The 24,685-nt window shown below is 35.9% G+C and overlaps 2 protein-coding genes across 3 annotated transcripts in view; both read left to right on the top strand.

Annotated features, from left to right (window-relative positions):
- Nucleotides 1–24,033, top strand: part of LOC134654088 (putative inorganic phosphate cotransporter) — a 35,622-nt gene extending 11,589 nt beyond the window's left edge. Inside the window, exons 1-7 of one of the 2 annotated variants that reach the window (XM_063509507.1) lie at nt 8,323–8,430; nt 9,127–9,253; nt 11,486–11,579; nt 21,277–21,519; nt 21,925–22,230; nt 22,725–23,246; nt 23,625–24,033. In XM_063509507.1, the coding sequence (XP_063365577.1) occupies nt 8,373–8,430; nt 9,127–9,253; nt 11,486–11,579; nt 21,277–21,519; nt 21,925–22,230; nt 22,725–23,246; nt 23,625–23,828 (1,554 nt within the window). In that variant the 5' untranslated portion in view covers nt 8,323–8,372 and the 3' untranslated portion in view covers nt 23,829–24,033. Of the gene's footprint in view, nt 1–8,322; nt 8,431–9,126; nt 9,254–11,485; nt 11,580–21,276; nt 21,520–21,924; nt 22,231–22,724; nt 23,247–23,624 lie in introns of those variants that run through there. The other variant, XM_063509508.1, reaches the window with a different exon arrangement.
- On the top strand, nt 11,824–13,821 carry LOC134654091 (uncharacterized). Its single transcript, XM_063509515.1, has 2 exons — nt 11,824–11,947; nt 12,214–13,821. Exons 1-2 carry the CDS (start codon nt 11,824–11,826, stop codon nt 13,308–13,310), a joined length of 1,221 nt encoding a protein of 406 aa, XP_063365585.1. The 3' UTR covers nt 13,311–13,821.
- Nucleotides 24,034–24,685: the final 652 nt, after the last annotated feature.

Below are 24,685 nucleotides of genomic sequence, written 5' to 3'. Positions count from 1 at the left end.
GTGACAGACGGACGGACGGACAGCGAAGTCTTAGTAATAGGGTCCCGTTTTTTACCCTTTGGGTACGGAACCCTAAAAAACACGGCTACGGCTGCCAAGTTACATGATCAAATACTCCCAAATGAGTGCGAGTGGTATATTTGGGAGGTATATTATGTACTCAATCAAAAGAGTAGGTACATTTTTACGTTAGAGGTCACACAATAGGTACCCGTGACATTGAACTGGTGCCATTTGTTACACTGAATGCTTCCAGCGAGCGCAGCATGGTTCCATTTTTATCGCCTGTCACTATGCCCGTCACTTTCGCACTTACATACTTGTTAGAACGTGACAGGCATGGTGACAAGCGATAAAAATGCGACCGTGCTACCGCCGCAGGTAACGTAACGGAAACACACATTATAGCCATTACACTATCAATGAATAACGGAATCATGTTTTATTTGGTCTGAATCTGCTTCCTTATGTTTGCTGGTAGAATAGACTTTTAAATGATGATTTTGAAAGATAAATATTTAATAACATTCATTTTGAATCGATTTGTTTTGATTTTGTTTGATATTTTACAGTTTCTATTTTCCTTGTGTTGGTGTGGTGACTGGTGAAAATTGTTGTGTTTCACTCGGTGGCAAAATTTGTTTAATCCTCGTACCTTGAAACCCTCGCAACGCTCAAGATTCAATTTTTCGAACCACTAGCTACGATCGTGGTTCAATTTTAGAATCTTTCCTTGCTCGGGTAAGTCGGGTATCAATATTAGCAAGAGAGGTAAATAACAACTTTGCCCCTTGCAAAACAAATAACTATTAAAGACATGATAGGTATAAGTAAAATGTCATTCAATAGAACTTGCTAACTATGTAAACAAAAGTTACTAGTAAATTGACATTCAGTGTCAATTTTAGTATGGCGGTTTGTTTACATAGTTAGCAAGTTCTATTGAATGACAGTTTAGGTATTAATAGTCAAAGTAACGTCACAATTATTGCTCCTTTGTATGTTATGGTTATACTTAGACAATACCAGGGCACCAGGCCGCGTAGCCAACGTGCCATTCGCTAACGCTCCGTAGCGATCGAAACGCAACTGTCACTGTCGCACTATTATGGAAGAGTGATAGAGAGACACAAAGCGATTCGATGGCGAAGCGATAGCGATTGTCAGCTTGGCTAGGCCGGCAGGCCCGTCACAAATAGGCGTAATAAGCTTGCAAATAACTCAAAGATTCTTATGAAAATGAGTGCCGAAACGGCGGTGAAAACACAATGAAAACGAATTTTAGTTAAAATAAGACCTCTACCTGTAGGTAGGTACTTACATTGCTCTCGTGAAAATAGAATGGTTTTGGAAACAGAACAAAATTATCATAACATAATATAATATGTATTACATAATTCGTAATTACTTCAAAAGGATTGCAGATAATGCAAAGCAAAGGTAAACAGTATTTTTATAAAGAGCTTAGCACGTGCACGTTTTGTACAAAAGAATGAATATTGGAAGTTATGCTTTTCTTTGATAACCTATCACATTTTTGCGTATAAAATTAACAAAATTGACAAAGAAACACTTAACAATTTAAAAAAATTCGTGCAGACAAAGACGCGGGCAGAAGCTAGTAATTGATATGTATATGTAGGTATCATATTTGTCGATAAGATCATCATGTGTCTAATAATTTGTTATTATTAATGTGCAATTGACTTATCAAACCTAAACACTTTACGTAGGTATTGTAAGATTTGTAAGTAATATATATACTAAACATAAATTGACACAAACACAACAAAGCAAAGATATTTAGGAATAGTCTAGTAGTATATTTCGTCAGTGGCACCAATAAGGCAACATAAACCAGAAATCTAGTAAAATAAAGTAGTTAACATCAGTTTTTGATCACTGGTAACATTTATGGCTTTCCATCAGAGAAGTTAATGCGTCATCTGCAATAAAGACCTTTCTATAAAATGAAAAAGAAAAAAAAACAATTTTGATGTGTTAATTATGTTGAATGAACCCAATTGCAGTATCTTTCATTCACGTCGAAAACATAAAAGACGAAAAGGGTCAAAAGGACATTCAACTTTTAACGCGCAAACCGGTAAAATGTTTACAATCAATCAATCAATCTATATTTTATTTGTCATAATACGGTTAACATGGGATCTTAATCTAGTTAATAGGTACAGTAGGTACTTATCATTGAAACATTTTAAAAACTCCAAATTTTTCCTTTCATGATTGTTGCTGTTACTATACTAGTTGTATGTAGTTAGGTTAGACAATACGTTTGGTAATGTCGTCACGTTGCCTATGTGGGCCCCTATTAGAAAGTTAGACTTTTGTGGTTTAGCGTCAATGAGTCTTGTGGTATTACATTTTAAACGCTTGTAAAGTTATTATATCAGAAGATCAGCGCTGGAAGTCGTCAGTAACATACTGAGATGAGGCCATTTCGTGACGCTTTATTCTCACTATGTTCTTTTTAGGGTTCCGTACCTCAAAAGGAAAAAAACGAAACCCTTATAGGATCACTCGTGGGTCTGTCTGCCCGACCATAACCCCCTCCCCCCCCTTTATCTCCGAAACTACTGGGTCTAAAATTTTGAAAAAGTACCTACACAAAATAGTTCTTTACCTATATTTTTTAACTACATTACTTAAACTTTGTACAACCGGTTTATAGTATTTCTAGCGTATCGAGCATTTGTGTGTATTGTACATTCTCGTTGTTTTCTTATCTTTGCTATTTTTAATCGTTATTCAATGTAATTCAATGGATGACTGTTATTGGCCTTATTTTTATGTAAGCATTAATATGTCTTAGTTATATTTACGGCTGTTGTTGTCCTGAATACCAATAAAATAAAAAAAAATAAAAAATAAATAGAATATAGATGACAGGAAGACCTATTAGAAATGTGCAGTCAAGCGTGAGTCGCACATAATGTACGAAACCCCGTCCGACTCGCACTTGGCCGGTTTTTCTATGTATGTCTATTGTCTGTGTAGAATGCGAATAAAAAATACATATTATAGCGCTTAAAATTGTTACAATTAGTTTTGACTGAATCTTTTTTAACCCCCGACGCAAAATGAGGGGTGTTAAACCGCTCTATGTGTGTGTCTATCTGTGGCACCTGAGCTCTTTAAGACCTAGACATGTTTCATCAAAATCAGTACAATCAGTTTATTACATCAAGATTTATGTACTACCGAACAAACTTTTAGTTTCAACAGCATCATCCTCTTGAACCCTTTAACTTAAGATTATAATAATTTAAACATGGTAACGATGTCTTATAAAATGCCTTCAAATGATTTCCTAGAAGTAATGCAATTAGAACATCTCGTGAAATCCCAATCAATCATCCTAATAAAAGGAAGGTAAAAGTAAAATATGTATTACCTTTATAGCGTAGGTATTTGTACTTATATCAAGATAATACACTTGAACTGAATTGTATGTAGGTACAATTGTATGGTAGAGTTTGTTTGGAAAGAGAAGAGTCGTGGAATGTATTGTGACCCATACATTCCACGACTCTTCTCTTTCCGCACAGACTCTATCACATGTACTATTGTGGTACCTACCGAGTATTTTACAAGATGGTACCTACGTTAAAAATTAAAAGGAGAGAGGGGGGCTGAGAGAGAAGGATTGATCTGGTGATTCTGGTGGTCGACCCCAAGGCCATGATTTTTAAAATTACGCTAAACAACATTTATTTCTAATGTACTTATCGGCGACGTTTGTAGATGCCATCGTTTAGTTTCCAAAATGTTGGTATAACAATTTATTGTCAAGTTATTATTACGAAACATATAAATACCTTTAACTGACCAAAAGAAGAAGAAAGTCACGTGATTAAACAAGCCCATTTGTACGTTGCCATTTCGGATTTCTAGAATAGTATTATAATCTAAAGCAGGTTTGCTCTTGAACTTGAACGCAAAAGAGACAAGCTGTGGCCGTGCGGTGGAGTGTTGTATCCAATGGCTTTCTGATCGCATCAACTCAAGCACTAGTATAAATCTGATCTACGATTTTATATTATAATTTTTATTTAGCTTCACTGCGTATATATACCTAAGTCAGTGGTTAAAATTTTGTGTGTTAAATTAAAACCACTTCACGATTTCTGGTTCAGGTGGAATTTGGACTTCTTCCGTTATTCCGGTGACAATGCAATCTGCTAAAATGGAGCTGATCTGATGATGCAGTCGGAAGCCAAAGGAACTCCTCGGTGGAGTTTAAACCCAAACATATCGAGTTAAATTTAGAATCATTAGAAAAGTCTTGAAATCGAAAAAGTGCCTACTTAATAGACAAGCAAATGAGAAAAAGTACAATTTTTTTTTACAGGAACTTGTTAAATTTTAAAGCCAAACTATACTAGGGACAAGCTCACACTTGAGGCAGGATGTTTTATGAATGAGGTTGCTAGTGTTAAAGAAAAACCTGTTGATCTGCCTTTAAACTTGTTTAGCAGCTTTATTTGTAAATTCTAAGGGGGCAAGGCGCTGCAGAATGTTATATGACCAAAAAAAGCTAATAAGTTTAAACTTTCAACACAAAAAATCGAATTTGTTTGTTTCTACAATAATTTTAAAGAATAAGTCGAACGTTGATCGGATTTCGAACGACATAAACTAGTACCTAATATCAGAAAATGTACGAGTTGCTCGACGGCGAAACCCAGGACTTATAGGAATAAAACCTACCTAAAAAGATGTGTTTCAGTTTTTTTATTCAGAAAAAAAAAGAAAAGTAACTAGTTAGAACTGAAAAGAAAAGTAACTGATACCGGTAGGGAATTATTACTTAAGTTTATGATTTCTATAGCATTCATTAAATAGATGCCCTTAAACGTCATATTAGGCAAGTACAGTCCGCTGTAAATTCTACACCTGCCTATTCTGCATACAGAATTATTGCAGGGTTGGTCAATTACCTTTAGAACTGGCCTTACCCTCTGATTACTACTGTAGGCAAAACTGTTCCACTGCATAGCTCTTTGACATTCTGTGTTGATGACATATAATACGTTATCCTTAAAAAAATCCGAAACAAAAAACCACATAAAGGAAAGGTATATTATATTACGTACTGTAGAAGTTAGATAATGATACGCAAATTATTTACGCAGACCATCACCATGGTTTCACGCACAATAGGTCAGGTTTGAAACATACTTTTGTTTTAAAAATATAACATAATATCTTTATATTCGTAAAGACTGTAACAAATGGAAACATAAAAGCGTTTAACCTCGTACACGCAATGGTAAAACCGAAACCGTCGGTTGGCAAATGCGTACGTCGTTTTGGCAAGACGTAAAGCAATATATGTATAGGTATTATAATAGGCACTTTCTTATTAAACTTCATATTCGCCGCTATACTTAGTCAACCTCGTATCTGCAACACTCATTTGATGACAAAAACACCCGTATTCCGAATGAAAGAAAAGCGACATTTCCATCAAATGATTGTTGCAGATATGAGGTTGAGTAAGTATAAAGTGTCATTCAATAGAACTTGCTAACTATGTAAACAAACCGCCATACTAAAATTGACACTGAATGTCAATTTACTATGTAGTAACTTTTGTTTACATAGTTAGCAAGTTCTATTGAATGACACTTTAGCGACGAATATGACACTCAAGTGACATTAATTGCGCGGAGTTCGTAATTTAAAACGACAGGGTTCCAATTGCTAATATGTTTAACATTTTTATGTTCGACTCCGACCCATTTAGTGGGTACGTTGTCACAGTGACAACCAGTGCCGGCCCGAGCCCTTGATCAGGGTAGAGCGAAATCGGGTTTTGGCGCCCTTCGTTGAAGTTGTCAAGCGTATTTTAAACCGCCCCCCCCCCACTCGCCACACTCGCGTCTTTTAAAAAATTTCTCATTTGCCATTTTGGCGCCCCTCTTGCCATCCGGCGCCTAGAGCGGCCGCTCCACTCGCTCTACCCTAGATCCGGCCCTGGTGACAACCAATATGAAAGTCGCTAGAGACAGTAGAGACTAGAGACTCATACTATTTGCACTGTTACAAAGTACAAAATGGGTAGGAAATTAAATTCTATGACTGTATTTTATTTATTTATAATTTTTATTTCTTGTTATTAATGTTATTATATAGATTTAACAAAAAAAATTTTTCGATGAGTTGTATCAAAAATAAAATTGCGCATTTTTAGAAGCAATTTTAATATTTTTTGCAAAAATTGTTACAAATTTTTAAGGTGCGTTTTAGACCTATGTTCGTGATTTTTTCCTATCGGGACAAAGTCAAGAAATACGGTTTCGAATCGCAAAAGTTACTAGAGAATGGCCTCAAGATTGCTTATTAAATTTTTGGCAACCGTATTGTGATCTTAAAAAGCGCTACGATTTTTCAAAAACTCTGCTGGCTGAACTTACCTCATGTATTACTTTTGTACTGTACGTCCTTTACGGACTGTCAAAAGTTAATAAAGTTATTATGATAAAAGTATTCTAGGATTTCTAGGTAATTAAGTTATATATTTACCCGCGTTGCTTGGCGCCAACAATTCAGTCCAGTTGCCAATTTCGGCGCGTCCTTTTCTTTCATATCGATATGAGTGATGAGTGTGACCGGAACGTACTGAGGCTGTAATAAAATGGTATTTATAAAAACTTGAGTACATACCTATATGCGTCAAACTTACGGCAACAAAAAACAAACTTGGGCGTTTTTACATGTTTTTATGGTTTTCCCCAAACGCGGTAATTTGATACCCATGCGGAGAGTCTTACCCATGACGGTGATTGTCAACTAATCGACTTTTTATAACAAAAAAGATACCACAGGTACATAGTAATTACCACTAAAGTTAAGGTGCAGTGCAGTAGGTTCAGAAAACGGAGTTTTTAAAAAGTCGTAGGGCTTTTTTGGTTCACAATACAGCTGCCATTAATTGAATTAGCAATCTTAAAGACAAATTCTCAATAAAAAAAACAGACAGACAGATTCTCGATTAAAAAAAATCACGAACATAAAAGGCACTTTAAAAATTTGTAACAATTTTTGCATAATTAGCCAAATGTTTGAAAATAGCTTCTAAAAGTCGGCAATATCATGATTGAGGGAACTTATCGATTACTTTTTATTTTATTTAGGTAGTGATTTAGGTACGTAAAAAAAATTCAATAAGACGCTCAATAAGAGTGAGAGAAAAGCACGAACTTACGGGGCCTTAAAGAAAAAAAAATGGTCGTAAATATTATAAATTCCAAAAAGGGGGGCTTTTGTACACCGATAAGTGGCTGTCACGAGGCCGGTACCTAGCGTTGGTAGTGGTATGGTTGATTTTCACCATCGGGTGAAAGACAAGGGGACGCTTATCTGCATTTGAGGCACTCAAATGTTTTTGGAATTAAATGGCCGGAAGTTGATCGAATCAATTAAGTTTTTTAGTCTTAATTTAAAGGTCACACAGAATAAACCGAGAATATATTGCGTGCTGTGAAAATGATCTACCTGCTAAGTTTCCAGTAGACAGGCATTATAATAATTGCAAATCCAAGTTAGAGACATGATGCTGCACACCATTAGGTACGGTCGGGTGATCGACATAATGTCATGTCACATAATTCTCAAGGTGGATCTTACAACTTTGTCGCAGAGGTGTCGTCCATTAATTAGGTATTAAGTAAGCATGAAAAACACTCCTTTTCGGCACTCTTAGTTTTTTACCTAAAATGTTGTTTTGTCCTGGTGTTTTCGCGTTTTTTTATGACATTATAACTGACACCAACGGACACCAAAAATCATCCAAAAAAAATACTACCATCTATGTCCAAAAATAAACAGGCTTTGACGTATGTTTGACGTGATGGTAAATCTTTACTTTATGGACCGTCGATTTTTGGCATGAATCTTGGGGTGGGGATGAGTTAGGGCGGGAGGGTGTGGGGGAGAGGGCTACCATCTATGGGGCTATATATCATATATATATTATACTACTCTTTGGCTACCCCACAGTCCACTTCACGCTAGTTCTTATTTCGTATAGTAGGGTCTGCGTCTGCCATCTAGTGGTTTAAACTTTAAATCTAAAAATTGAAACTTAACATAATGCTTCGCGCCAATGAATAGGGTTCTTCTGTGCTGCCGTCTACAGTTCGTGCACGCTCCCTTACATGCTCTGGCAGAAATCAATGTTTTTAACCAAAACTACAACTAAAACCTTTTTTCAAATGCATTAAAGTTACTTACGTTACTTACTGCTCCAGTGACAAATTACAGTCAGATGTCATTAAGTTTGACGCAATGATATACTGAATCACTTTTGTATTACTTTTATTTTAATATTTCGACATTACGTTTATAAAATGAAATTTATGAAGTCTGTTGAAGTGAATAATAAGAAAGCAACATTATTTGTTATTGGTACGTTTAATACTTAACGTAGATAATAGGAATAGGGCTTAGGATTTACGACATGTGTAAAAAGGTATATCAAAATATACAAATACATTATCCTTTATCCATTGAATGTAACTGATAAATAATCCTCTTTATTAACATCTTGCCCATATGCATAAATGACGTGTAAAAAATTTAATATCTGCGTTTTTCTACGGCAGGTTTTTCCGTAGTAGCTGATGCAGAATCCATTTAACATGATAATTGAATTGATGAAGTACCTACATTCTTTGAAGATAATAACTGTGCCTCACAAAAAATCGCGTTCTTGGTTTTCCGTTTTCCGTAGGTAGATTTTAAATGTAGACACCTATAAGGCACAGTAAGTGCCAAGGGTTGTTATGTTCTAGAGTTGACCAATTTCAAAATAACTTGAGTAAGCTTGGTCTAACTTGAGTATGGTGGTTTGCCTGGTGGCATACTTCAGTAAGCGTAAACTGTATTTTCCGGGAATAAAAAATCCAAGTTGCGATTTCTGCCATTCGCAATTTTTACTACTATATTTTTTCTCAATAAATTTCATTCCCGAAAGCAATTCTAACCATACGCATATTTTTCCACTAATTGTATTTATTTTTCAATAGCTTATTTTCCTGATATGTTTTCTAACCTCTGATCTTTTAAAGCAAAAGCCGTTTTTAATTTGTTTTTTTTTTACAGGGGTAGTGCCCGTGCGATTTAACGTATGGGTAATGCTGTTCACGAGCTGCTGGGTGGCTTACATGCTGAGAGTCAACATGAGCCTCAACATCATCGCAATGGTGCCACAAGTCGAAAGCAATACCACGTAAGTTATGGGCTAATTGGTTCGTCCACACTTGCGAACGGGCCCGCGGGCCCGAGCAAGAGTCGTTTTCCGTTTCACCAAAGCACATCGTTAACTTTAGTTCCCCATAATGAATGTGAAATAGGTAGATATTTTTTATAATTAATGCTAAATAGGTAGATATTTTTTATAATTACTTACTGATGGTATTTAGTTAAAGCTACAAGGTGTGATGTGATTTCCTACACCCGCCCGTATGAATGAACAATTTGTATAAATCATCATATCCACTTGCCCGCATATGTTAATTATATGTATGATACTGTTTATAATGCCTTCCTACGTATGCTTAGAGATGGTAGATAAAGCTCTGTTTCTTGGTTTAACATTGGACAAAAATCTACAATGGAGTCCTCATATCGGAACACTAGCTAACAAATTAAGTTCGGCCGCTTACGCCGTGAGGAGAATTAGACAACTGACTAATGTTGAAACAGCTCGCCTTGTTTATTATAGTTATTTTCATAGTGTAATGTCATATGGTATTCTGGTTTGGGGCAAAGCAGCTGACATACAGACTATATTTGTCTTACAAAAGAGAGCCATTCGTTCTATATATAACTTAAGAGCGCGTGAATCATTAAGAGAACTTTTCAAAGAAATTAATATTTTAACTGTAGCTTCCCAATACATATATGATAGTATTATTTATGTTATTAAGAATCTAGACTCCTTCACTAAGAATTCTGATGTCCATAATTTTAACACTAGAAATAGAAATAAGCTTGCTATCAGAAAGTTTCGTGTCCGTAAAGTACAAAAGTCATTCGTTGGGCAATGCATTCATTTTTATAACAAGTTACCTGAGAATGCTTTAAGATTACCCTTTCCAGCTCTTAAGAATTACTTAAAAAAGTCATTGATGTTAAAAGCTTATTACAGAGTCGAGGACTACTTGACAGACAAACATGCATGGTCCAAACCAGAAACTAACTAATAAAAAGTAGTAGCAATTAAAAACATTGTATTATGTATAGAGTTATAGGTGACACAGCTCAGGTAAGCAGGAAAGCACATCAAATATTATATGTTGGTAATTAATAATAATCAATCAGATTTATATAATATGTTTTCCCATTTCTGATATGTTTTCTGAAAGAGCTACGATTTTGTATGATTCCATGTACATATGTATATTTTCTAAATCAAATTTCTATTACACCTTATGTGTATAATTGCATGAATTCTATAGTAATTTAAATTGTATTTTTTCCCTTATTTTCTCGTAATGCATGTTAATTATAAGATGTAATTATTTTTGAAAAGATGTGTCCCGCCGAGTTTGTTGCCGGTCCCATATTGGGATACCCTCCTCCAATTGAGGGGGGATTTAAATCTTCTCGGGGCAGAGGTGTAGGGTTGGAGCCGGTCTACCTAGCTTTATTTGACGTTCATAAGCGCATTGTAATTATGCCTACTTGAATAAACTATCTTTTATCTTATCTTATCTTATCTATGTATGTACTTACTTAGTGTTAGACCAAGCTAAGTCTGCAACGATTTTGATGGCACACGCAGTGCGAGTGTTATTTATACGTCATAACTTCATAGAAGTTTGACGTTTAGAATAACACTTGTACTGCGTGTGCTATCAAAATCGATCGTTGCAGACTATCTTCGTCTAACTCCGGTTGCGATGCGAGACGTGGTAAAGTAAACGTAACGTCATTATCAAACAAAAAAACCGGCCAAGAGCATGTTGGCCCATGCTCAGTAGCCTGTAGTTACTAGTCCCTCACAATATGCTGCCTTGAACGGGGGGTATTAGTATCATGTTACGTAACAAGCAGAATGGAGTACCTTCGCAGGGTTTTGTATATTTAGTCACGCTCCGTGATTGTTGAGCCATTTAGGAGTCTAGCTAAATTGGACATTCTATAGCGCAAGTATTGAACAACCAACAACCATGTTAGCTAGGACCCTAAACGGAATAACAACCGCGTAGCGTGACTGTACTGATCTGTGATCTATACTCTACCTACATCGTCTTTTTAATAAAAGGGGAAGGGAAGACTTTTTGCAATTACTGAAAAACGAGTTAGGTAAATGATCATGTTCGCTAGATAGTTTTAATTATTAGTTATTATGATTGAGAGCAGGAGCAGCAGTCGGATGTATATAGGCTAGATTATTATTATTATATTTCTACTTAAAATTTAGATAAATGGATTTTTATTACATATACATTTCCAGGTCACATTCTCAGTGTAACGCTAAAGATGATCCAATAAGGAACGAAACTTTGAGGCATGCTGACATCGCGGACGTCCGACAGGCTCCGAGACAGGTATTATGTCTAACAGCTTCATTCTTTGCGATTTATTGTTAACATGCTGTAGTAGCGCCACCTAGCGTCAGCCTTGCACGGATTTTTAGAGGGTATACTTTTTTTTTTTTTTTTGTACTCCCACTACTAAACCATCACTCCTGAACGGTCCGGTCGGCGCTCTCGAGTCATTATGCGTTTCCGTGCTCAAGCCTTCGCACGTCTCCTGGACTTTAGAACATCGTAGGCGCCCACGCTAGAAGCAATGCCGAAGAGGAAACATAAAACTGAAGACGAAATTCGTCGCAAGATTCTTAAGTTACAAGAAAAACTGGCAAGAAGGACTAACGAACAGGAAGATTACTGTTCGTCCGAAGAAAATTTTAACGGTAAGTTTTTGAAAATACCCTATCTTGAGGAAGATAAATATGCCAATATTTGATGCGAGGAATGTATGGTGATGCGTACTGCTAAATCTGGGCTGTTACTGTCACATTCTTACGTAAATAATTGGCTTTTTTCGGCTACATTTCTGTTGCCTAAATTTGATGCGAGTTTACCAAGTATGGGTACTCTCTGTCAATATAATAGTGATGCGTACTGCTTTCTGGGCTGATACTGTCACGTATTCTAAAACGAACTGTACTTTTCGCAGATGTACCGTATTCGGAAACACCTTACACGGAGTTGTTACCGTATTACTGCGAACCTGGATGGGACGCATCCGAGGCACAATCGCCACAGCCGACAGCGCCCTGCCTGTCGGCGGCGCACTCAGCTACGCGACAGCCGTCGCCGCGTTCCGCCGAGGTGGACAACCAGCCGCAGCCCGACTTGCCGCCGCAACCTGTCTCACCATTACCGCCGCAACCTGTCTCACCGTTACCGCCTCAACCTGCCATGCCGTTGCCGCAAAATCCAGGTACATCAGGCGAAAATCAACCAGATGATTTGCAACTTGATGAAGATATTCTTCAGTTACTAGGCGATGCTCCAAGGGAAGAAACCCCTATGGGACCGCCTATTCATAAAGATATCGCCAGTCGATGGCAAAATATTCTTGCCAAAGGCCTCTCAAAAGAACTAAAGGAAAGTCTAACTAAAGAATATCTGATTCCTAATAATTGTGATCTTTTGATGGCCCCGACTCTCAACCCGGAAGTTAGGGTGGCTTTACCTGACCCCCTAGTAAAAAGAGACACGTCACTACTTTACAAGCAAAAACAACTGGGTATTGCCTTGTCCGCTTTAGCTTCAGTAACTGAAATGGTCCTTGCAAACGAGACTTCAAAACAAAAACTATTGAAACCTCTCAGTGATGCTTGCCGTATTCTCTGCGACAGCCATTTTACAGAGACAAGAACCCGCAGGGGTTTCATTATATCGTCTATTAACGCAAAATTAAAACAGACTCTGATCGACTCCAATAGGGATAAGCTGCTGTTTGGAGAAAATGTTTCAGAAAAATTGAAGGCAGCAAAAACTATTCAGCAGTCTGGCGAAGCATTAAAGAATAATCCCCCTAAACCCAGATATAATCGTCCGAATGTTCAGTCAACAATTGCAAATAGGGGTAATTTAAACTTCGTACCCCAACACCGCAAGACGGACACGAAGACCAACAACCGTCGAGCCCCTGCTTACTCGCAGAGGCAGATGTCACACAACAACAGTACGCGACGCCACAACGATCGCGATCGCGACCGCGCACCGCCGACGTCGAGGACAGCGGGTGGACATCATCGGAAGTAGTTGATCAGGTACAATATGCTGGCAGACTACAATATTTTCATGACAAGTGGTCTGAAATTACTGATGATAATATGCTCTTGTCTTGGATAAAAGGATACACTATCCCTTTTAAAACGACTCCCTATCGAACAGACAATCCTAGTGTTTATCCTAAAACTAAACAAGAAAAAATTGATTTTGATCACTGTATTAAAAAACTACTTAAGATTAATGCTATATCTCACTGCAATCATGAACCTGGCGAATTCCTTTCTTCAGTCTTTTTAGTGCCAAAACCAAACGGAGATAAAAGATTTATTTTAAATCTTAAATGCCTCAATAAATTTGTTGAAAATAAGCATTTCAAAATGGAAGATTACCGAACAGCGTCTAAATTAATTACTAAGAATTGTTACATGGCGTCAATTGATCTGAAAGATGCGTATTTCTTGATTTCAGTGCACAAATCACATAGAAAATACTTGAGATTTAAATATAATAATATTTTGTATGAATTTAACTGCCTCCCGTTTGGCCTTTGCACTGCACCTCTGGGTCAATTTCACCAAACGAGCATTTTTGTCTAATTCCCATGGAATTTTGAAATACCAACATTACACAAAAAAAAATATGCTGATAATTTGATAAAAAATATAATAAACATTAATTTTCTTATGGGGTAAAAATATTCATAAAACTATAAAAGTTATTTCAATTTAAAATTTTGGTCAGGGCACGGGAATTAGTGTGTCCATGGGAATTAGATTTTACTAGCACGGAAATTAGAACATGGCACAGGAATTGTTTTCTTAGCTTATTTTGGTAGTTAAAACTATTATTTATGTATATTTTAATCTACAATAATATACTTCAACCATACTGAAGCGGCATCGAACATATTTATCTACTTTAATTTTAGTTTCGGACGACAAATCTACGAAAGTATGATACACTAAAAACTACGTATTTGACTAATAGTTTCCTTGATTTTAATGGCAACTAATCTCTCTTTCTTAGTAAAATATATATATTTCAAAACAATACTTTGAGTAGTTGCGTAAACATGTCCGCCTTACATACAAAACTATTCATTAAAAAGTGTCATTATGTATCTGCATGTAGATAGGTACAAGGTGTATGATCTGCTTTATGGCCGTATAGGAAATGATACTAAGAAATAAATAGGGGCACAGAGAGAAGAAGTTATTGTGTAAGTTAATCTGAAGAAATCGAATATGCTGCCTTCATAAATTCATAACACAAACAATTGTTTAACCACATATGAGGTAAGGTGGGGTAAGACTATCACCGGGGTAAGACTATCACAGACAGACAGACATGACGAATCCATAAGGGTTCTGTTTTTTGCCATTTGGCTACGGAATCCTAATAAGGTATCTAATAGTATTACGGTTTTAATACCCCCCTGGCATTGTCTAAAATAACCGACTTGGTTTCACATTACATCTCAAAACTTTTTTTGTAGTAGAAGAACTGCGTTGCGAGACTTGCATCTTTTTATTTTTACATGTAATGTTTTTGATAGGATCCCATCTCTTTTTGTAGGCTGTCCTTCTTGTCAGGTAATCATACCCATACCATACTGATACTATGTATACACATATCATAACTATATATATCTTTATTCATACTCACATCGTACATCGTAGTGTACCTTTACTTTCCCTACTAATTGTAAGAACTAAAAGGTAAATTTGTTATCGCATATATTTCTATAGGATTACAAACTTATTTATGCAGTTATTAGATCTTTAGAACGTGACTAATATTGCAGTATTATTAGATTTTTATTGGCTTAAAAAGCTTAAACCTAATTACGTTTCAAATTTGGAACTTGTGGGTATGCTAGAAGTACCTTAGAATAATGATGATCGTGAGTGATTGTGTCAGTGACAAAACTAAGGGATTTTAAAGTGCATTAATTCTTAGATTACATGTTCAAATTAAATGTTATTTTGACCGTGCCACTTTGTTTTGCTCGACTTGGCGGCGGCACTGCCGTGTCCCCAGATCCTTTGTCCTTCCCCGGGCCTCAAACTATCTCCATGCCAAATATCATCAACATGATATTGGTTCAGCGGTTTAAGCGTGACGAGATAACAGACAGACAGACAGAGATACTTTCGCATTTATAATATAGTAAGAATAGGATATATTTAATTTTTCTTGTATTAGAAAAGCTAATTTATAACAACTAATCTATTAAACGAGTAATTCTTGTATATATTTCGGGGATCTCGGAAACGGCTCTAACGATTTCGATGAAATTTTATCATATATGAGGGTTTTCTGGGGTGAAAAATCTATCTAGGTAGGTGTTATCTCTGGAAAAACGCGCATTTTTGAGTTTTTAGGTAGGTAGGTACCTATATGTTTTCCAAGCAAAGCTCGGTCTCCCAGATATTTAAACTTTATACGGCATACGCTGTCAGCTGTCAAATTTACAAAAACAAAACATTGCAAATGTGATTCATTTTGTTTCATGTAACCTTAGGTACAGGTATTATAATATGTAATAATTCCAGAAATAGTTTTATGTTTATATAATATTTTAATGTTATAATATGATCAATGAATAAGGTAAGGTGGGGCAAGACTAACAGTACAAGGATTCCATACAAGTGATAGTCTTACCCCGGTGTCGTCTTACCCCACCTTACCTTACGTATTAAAATTGCCCGGGTTATTCGGGTCGATCCTGTATTCACAGATTTTTGTGCATTCTTTAAGATTTCCTTAAATGTAAAATAGAAAGATATACGTCGTATTATTATTACATATAATATATATTCAATGCCAATATATATAAGTAATAATAATATGACGTAAACATTGCCAATTAACTTACAGTGCCCCCAATAAAAGATTTGTTGACAATATATGTAATACTTTCTAATTCCCGTGCCACTTAATCAGCTGTTTTAGGTAAATTTGTTATGGGAATTAGGGCACGGAAATTAGAATTCGTAATAAAAAAATTCGCCAAAAATTTAAATCGTGTTTGACCAAACTGTTATGTTATCGCTTACATAAAGATACATAAAGGGCTCCTAAATATGACAATTGCTATTGAAAAGCTATGTGGAAAATAAAATTTATAAGGGGCATCGAAATTAGAAAAAAATTGTCGCCCACCCGGATTCCGAAATACTTACGCGATTTGCTCGAACACGCCGCGGCTTGACTTACATCCGCTTGCTTTGAGAGACAGCCGAATACTGCCAGTACAGGTGAGGCGGGACACGAGGCGGTTCAAATACAAACGTCGGCTGTCAGAGCCCTTTGAGTTTTGCCGACGAAATTTTACTCGCGCGCTCGGACAAAATTTAAACATCGATCACGAGTTATTTACCACAATGAAGTTAATAGTATATGTGCTCAGTGATAGTAAATATCATCTAGTTTAAGTATTTGACACTAAATTAGTGATACTAATGTAGAATTTTTCGTAGGATTTTTCATTATGCTCAAAAGTAGATTCCGGACAGGGCACGGGAGTAGTAATTTGAGCCTTTAGGTATTTTTATGTGTACTCTAAAAACCAACTAATCAGTGAATTCATATGGAACTCGGTGTGAAAGTGTGACTTCTTTATGTAAAAAAAAATTGGTAAGTATTGTCTGATGCTAACCCGCGATTTTCATCACGGACAGAAAAAAAATCGTGTTCAGAAATTGACCCCTCTGGTTTTTACTAAAGTTTTAAAACCAGTTATGCAATACTTAAGGAAAGTACATCACATGATTTCAGTGATTTATTTAGATGATATTTTATGTGTTGGTGGAACATTCTCTGAATGTGAATCTAACGTTGCTCTGACTAAGCAGACTTTTGAGGACTTGGGATTTCTCATTAATTTTGAAAAAAGTTCCTTTGTGCCTAAAACAGAGTGTACATTTTTGGGTTTTGTTTTTGACTCTGAGAATTTGATAATGAAATTGCCTCTTTCTAAAAAAGAAAAGATAAAACACAGTCTTACTAACATGCTAAAAACGAAAACATGCAAATTGAGAGAATTTGCAAGATTTGTCGGTTTATTAATATCTGCCTGTCCGGCAATCAGATATTCATGGTTGTATACAAAATACTTTGAACAATTTAAATTTTCATGTTTACTTAATAACTCTAGTTATGAACAACTTGTAACAATACCTGAAAAATTAAAATCTGATATTATTTGGTGGTTAGGAAAAGTTGACGAGGGAAATAATCCTTTATATTGTAATGATTTTGTAATGGAAATCTTTTCCGACGCATCTCTGTCTGGTTGGGGTGCTTATTGTAATAATAATGAAGCTTCCGGCTACTGGAAAGATCACGAGAAATGTTTGCATATCAATGAATTAGAGCTCAAAGCCGCTTATTTAGCCTTAAAAAGTTTCGCAAAAGATCAATTTGATACTAACATACTACTACGTATTGACAATATAACTGCCATTTCTTGCATTAACCGAATGGGTAGTGTCCAGTATGAACACTTAAATGGTATATGCAGAGAAATCTGGCATTGGTGTGAGAGGCGTCAAATAATGATTTTCGCATCTTACATTAATACAAAAGACAATTGTGAAGCCGATAGTTTGTCGCGTAAAAAGTTTCAAGATACAGAATGGGAACTTAATGCTAGTGTGTACAGTAATATTACTGATTATTTTGGTCTCCCTCAAATTGATCTGTTTGCTAGCAGGTGCAATGCTAAGTGTGATATCTTTGTAACATGGAAAAATGACCCAGAAGCATGGGCTATTGATGCTTTCACAATATCTTGGAAAAATATGTTTTTCTACGCATTTCCACCATTCGCATTAATAACTAAAGTTTTGCAAAAAATTATTAAGGAAAAAGCAGAAGGAATAGTTGTGGTACCATACTGGCCATCACAACCTTGGTTCCCCTTATTTCATAGATTAAAAAACTCTGAATTATTATTTTTTGGCCCGGATGTTGATTTATTAATCTCTCCTTTCAGAACTCAACACAACCTGCACCGCAGCCTGAAGTTAGTTGCCGCGAAGCTTTCAGGCAAACTCTTTTGAAAAAATCCTTGTCTAATAGTACGGTGGAAATCATGTTATCGTCGTTGTCCGATTCTACGTATAAACAATACGATAGTTGTATCAAAACATGGATATCATATTGTAATACTCATAATTATGAATATGATTCCGTTTCAGTCCCGATTGTTTTACATTTTCTCACAGATATATTTAATAAGGGTGCTAAATATGGTACCATAAACTCTTATAAATCAGCACTATCACTTTTACTCGGTAATTTAGATGATGATAGGATAAAACGTTTCATGAAAGGGATTTTCAAATTACGCCCTACAAATCCAAAATACAATTTAACTTGGAATCCAAGCATTGTATTAGACTACTTAGCACAGAAATATCCTAATTTAGATCTCGATTTAGAAACTCATTCAAAAAAGACTGCAACTTTATTGGCTTTAGTAACTGCACACCGAATACAAACACTTGCTTTAATTAAATTAAACAATATTAAAATATATTTTTCCCAAGAAATTATGATTACGATACCTGATCTAATAAAAACTTCGAAACCCAATTTAGCACAGCCAGTTCTGAGGTTACCTTATTTTGACAACCGGCCTGAAATATGTCCAGCTCGATGCTTAGAATCCTACATAAATAAAACTCAAATGTTTCGAAAGGATGATTATTTATTTTTAAGTTACAAAAAACCTCATTTGAAGGTTACCTCTCAAACAATAGGTAAATGGATTAAGGATATGCTATCTAAGAGTGGAATAGATACAACCATTTTTAGTGCGCATAGTACTCGACACGCAGCGACGTCTGCAGCCAATAGATCTGGGATCAGTATAGACGTCATAAGGAAAACTGCAGGCTGGACAGATTCCTCCTCAGTTTTCGCTAGATTTTACAATAGGCCAATTATTGCCAATCCCAATGATTTCGCAAATGTAATCCTCTCTTCCAATAGTAATCTGTAAATAACAATTTTTTTTACTTACACGTATTACCTACCTATGTATATGATTATAATGTTAACAAAGATGAGGTTAAATGTACAATGTACCTACCTGATTATTACTTATTCATTCTGAAACATTACAGTATACTTACCGATAAGCTATGTGATGAGTTTGTACAATTATTCATATAATAAATATGATTGACTACTAATGATTGTTTACTTACTTATTTGTTTACTCACCTATAATGGTGTACTTATCTCAATTTCACATTTTATTTTGTGCTCTGAACATCTACAGCATGTTAACAATAAATCGCAAAGAATGAAGCTGTTAGACATAATTGAAAATCAAACGAACTTACCAAAGTGAAGTTCGATGACAATTATGTAAACAGCTTCATTCGACGCGATTTATGCAAACCCTCCCTATACAAAGACATGTTTGTCTGCCCTACCCTATAATAATAAAATGTGAAAAATAGGTAGGTAGGTAACTCTAAACAAATGACTCGAGAGCGCCGACCGGACCGTTCAGGAGTGATGGTTTAGTAGTGGGAGTACAAAAAAAAAAAAAAAAGTATACCCTCTAAAAATCCGTGCAAGGCTGACGCTAGGTGGCGCTACTACAGCATGTTAACAATAAATCGCGTCGAATGAAGCTGTTTACATAATTGTCATCGAACTTCACTTTGGTAAGTTCGTTTGATTTTCAAAAATACCGTCCTTAATTTACTGATTATGTATCTGTCTAATATATGTGTATACCTGCTTTAGCATTTATCATTCCAGTTTTCAAGTCGTCCTTTAGTCCTTTTTGCCCTTTTTGCAAGGCTTGTTTATGTGCTCAAATGTATTAAGTTTTTTTTACAATGATGTCATGCCATTTAAGGTAAAGTTTGAAGTTTTTTGTTACGAGTAAAAACGGTCCACTTAAAATAGTTAACTCGGTATAAACAATTAACTAAAATAGTTGATTATGTGTGAATTAGTTCTCTCATTATAGTTTACTATAACTTGATTCCCGCCATACAGATCAAGTCTATAGTGCGGCATGAAAAATAATTGTTAATAAATAATAAAATTATTTTTATTTCTATGTCAATAGGGTACTCTATTTATTACTCAACTCATCAATAACACAACTAGTCTGGATACAAATATGCGTATTGGTACATTACATCAATATGCATGTGTTCTAAAATTCAGCAACTCATCAGTACCTACCTATCTAAAGTATCTAATGTAGCTCATACGATACAAGTTTATATAATGCAATAAAATAAATCATAACAATACAACGTTAAGAAGATAAATGGGCGGAAAATAAGGAAACAGTATGATTGTATTACGTTTATTAGGTGATAATGTTACCATAATCTTGTTACATTACGTAATATTATATTTTCAAAGGGTTATCGGTGCAGCACTTACAATAGTTACAATACTGTGTCATTTGAATCGTGAAGATTACCAAGCGGTAACCACTTGCGGTTTGTATTGCTAAAAGAACAATACTTTAGTCACACTTTCAGTACCTAAGTATAGAATTTTCACATAAACATTGATGACTCAAAACATTCTTCCAAACGTCCGAGAATATTCTTGGCGTCGGAATTTAATTTAAAGACTAATAAAACGAGTTTCCGTAATCGATTTATCGAATCTGCATACTTTTTAATATTGTTGTATTGATATAGGTAATATCGCTGGTAGTTTTGAGTTTTACATTGAAGTTTAATCGTTTAAACCATGAAAGATGATGATGTTATTTGCTCGTAAATGTAGTTTTATTTTTTTGTAAAAGGCCTTAGATATGTAACCCTATCAAATGATGTTTTATAATAGTTTCAAGTCACATGATAGCGACAACAAGAATTTATAATAAGAAGCGTGACGTACAGACGAGTTAGTCATGCATGCACCAAAGTATATTCCTTTCCTACTACCTAAATGTATGTCTCTCTGGTTTTGCTCGTTTTTCACAACTTATTTAATATTTTAGACACCTGGCGCCGGGTCTTTCGACTGGAGCCCTGAGCAGCAAGCCCTGATCCTCGGCTCGTACTTCTGGTGCTACCCCGTGACGTCATTAGTGGGCGGCATGGCGGCGGAGCGCTGGGGCCCGCGCTACGTCGTGCTGATAACGACACTTCTGAGCGGACTGTTGACCATTATAAGTCCCGCTGCGGCCCGCCTGCATTATGTCGCTATTGTCGTCGTGCGGTTTTTACTCGGCATTGCTGGCGTAAGTACTACCTCTTCTCGTAATTGTGTTGCAATATCGGATAGCAGATGATTCGATTCACTCTTTCTTGTAATTTATTTGTCACGTCCCGTTAGACAGGAGACAACAATACAATTTGTTAAAAAAAATGTAACACATACAACTGACATGCGCATTGCGTACTAAATGGCTCCCATATTGGAATATAAAAAACAACAGTGACCCAGGATACATCATCATTGCAAGTTTGCAAGAAAATGTTGTTGTTGTTATTGTTGTGAAAGCAGTCTCGACCTACCCTACAAGTCGCAAAAAGAAGAAGAAAACCTACTACTTGTATGTAAGTAGGTACTCTTTCTTTTGCGGCAAAATTAGGACGTGATATTTCTACATCACTTAAAGCTATATAACATTTTACCGTTACAGGGTTTCATCTACCCAGCGCTCCACGCTTTAATCGCAAGATGGGCGCCACCTACAGAAAAGGGAAAATTCGTCAGCGCAATGATGGGAGGAACCATGGGCACTGTGATGACTTGGTCTGTCACTGGTCCTTTAGTGGAGAAATTCGGGTGGGCCTCATCTTTCTACGTTCCAGGCGTGTTGACTTTGATCTGGTGTGCAGTGTGGTGGTACATTGTGGCCGATTCGCCGGCAGAACATCCGAGGATCAGTGATAAAGAAAGAAAGTACATTCAGGATGCTCTGGGAGACAAAGTCAAGAAATCAAAGGTGAGACATTAATAATACTATAAACACAAAAAAAACCATTATATATTAATTTGTACTTGTAGAACTACACGGGGACTTACGAGGTTAAAACGATTAATAATAGGAATTATTTTAGTTTAAGGGCACTGGCACTTATTCTGTTTTTTATTTCTTTTAATAACTTAGCTTAGATAACTGGCTATTATGATATTTATGATACTCGGAAAGTCATTGAATTTTCTAGTATTTACCGTTGTGATGGGCATGGGCACGAGGTACGATGATAGTGTTTAAGTAATGAACGATTTAATCCTCGCGCTTATTGAAACTGCATTTTACGTGACGTGTTGCATTGACCTACTTACATTATCGAACCTTTAAAGAAATGTACAAGTAAAAGAAATTACAGCATAAATCGAGGTCATTTGAGAGGTTTTATTATCATACGTGACACATCTTTTTTTGGAGATGTTCCAAAATGTGTTGTAATATTAACTAATAAATTTCAATTTCAGGGTCTCCCGCCGTTCAAGAGCATTGTGACATCATTTCCTTTCCTGGCCATGGTTATATTGCACTACGGAAATCTTTGGGGCTTGTATTTTATAATGACAGTGGGGCCAAAGTTCGTGTCAAGCGTGCTAGGCTTCCAGCTCTCAGCTGCCGGTGTCATATCAGCACTGCCGTATTTGGCCAGATTATTCCTGTCGGCAATATTTGGAGTGCTAGGGGACTGTATTTTGGCGAGAAATCTTATGACGACGACACAGATTAGGAAATTATTTTGTTTGTTCTCGCATATAATCCCTGGGCTGTTTTTGATATTGCTGGTGTACGCGGGGTGCTCGACGGCATTGTCGGTTGCCTTGATTACTCTGTCGATGGGGGCCAACGGCGCGGCGACGCTCACCAACCTGCAGAACCACCAGGACCTCGCACCGAATTACGCCGGGAGCTTGTATGGAATTGCCAATGCCATTGGAAGCACTGCTGGGTTCTTCACCCCGATGATTACAGCCTACTTTACAAGGAATGGGGTAAGCTCACTGACTCATTCAATGTTTCATGTCTAAATTGAATATTCTTATAATCTGTTTTCTTGTAAAATGAATTGCCATGAATCACCATCAGAACAGAACACGTTTACCTAACAATAGAGTTTTGTTTTTCCTATTTAAGAGCCTTTTGGTTTGCCAAACTGAATGGCTTAAAGTAGAAACCTTAATTGAATTAGAGTGTGTATAATAAGTAATAACATCACTTATATGTGATATGATACATTAGTAGTTATGAAAAAGTTATGTATTTTTTTATATTAGGTGTCATCAAAGACTTATTGAAAAAATCGCACTCCTTTTTGGGTATAATTAAGTGAAATAATTACTTATATTGATTCTTGTTTGGTCTTATTTCAGAATGGCTTTGAGCAGTGGCGGCCAGTATTTTTCGTCGGAGCCTCGGTGTATATAGTGTCAGCCATCTTCTTTATATTCTTTGGAACTGGAGAGACTCAGGAGTGGAACTTTCCTAAAGAGAAGGAGGAGGAGTCAGATGGCAAATCAAAGAAGATCGATCTCAAAGATGCGAAAGACACTCCACTTAGTGTAATTAGTTCCTAGTAATATTTAGAAAAAAATGTTTATCAAATTTAGCTTTATTTATAGGACTTTTAAATATGATAATGGTATGATCGGAGTATAAACCTATTTCATGAATCGACTTTAATCATAAGGTTAGGTATCAGTTAGTAGATATGTGTCATTTATGATGCCTTTGAAACATAAAGAAGTAAGTAAGCCATTATTTGCCATTAGACTTGTTTACACCAAAAGTGGATAACCTGTGGAATTTCTTATTAAACACTGTCGATTTTCTCCTACTAAAGTAGCTGAAACCATTCTTATATGTATAGTATGTATTTATTATTCAAAAAATGGAATTATTTTTAATTTGATTTGTGTCGATAACTCAGTTTAAGAAGATTAGCAGGAGTATAGTTATACATAGGCATTTATATACAAATAAAATACAAATTATGCATATTAATTGTAGTCTGTATTTAGATTTAGAATTGTATTATACTTAGGTACTTACCTGTAGAAGTTTATAAAAGGTTGAATGTATAAATGATGTACCTATTAATGTTGATTGTATTTTATAAAATAATAATTTATTCATATACGAGTATAAAATTTAACAGACTGTGATTGTATTTATTTTATATTTTACCAAATCGTGACCAAATGGAATGTGATGTAGTTTTAGGTTTATTAAGTACCGATTGGTCATTCCCGTGGATCGTGGCTCAAATCTCAGCACTTTAATGCATATAAATTCTAGGCAACCGCGAAATTATCTGCGCTTTGCTTACGCTCAAACACGTAATCGACAATAGAAAAGAAACTGTTGCAAGTTCTTTTTATCAATCTATTCAGTATTAGAGAATATCCGTGTAAAATTGTTGTAAAATTTTAAT

This window comes from Cydia amplana, chromosome 14, assembly GCF_948474715.1.
Source record: "Cydia amplana chromosome 14, ilCydAmpl1.1, whole genome shotgun sequence".
NCBI classification, from domain to species: Eukaryota; Metazoa; Arthropoda; class Insecta; order Lepidoptera; family Tortricidae; genus Cydia; species Cydia amplana.
Note: the sequence above shows the minus strand (reverse complement) of the source record. Positions and strands in the feature narration are given on the sequence as shown.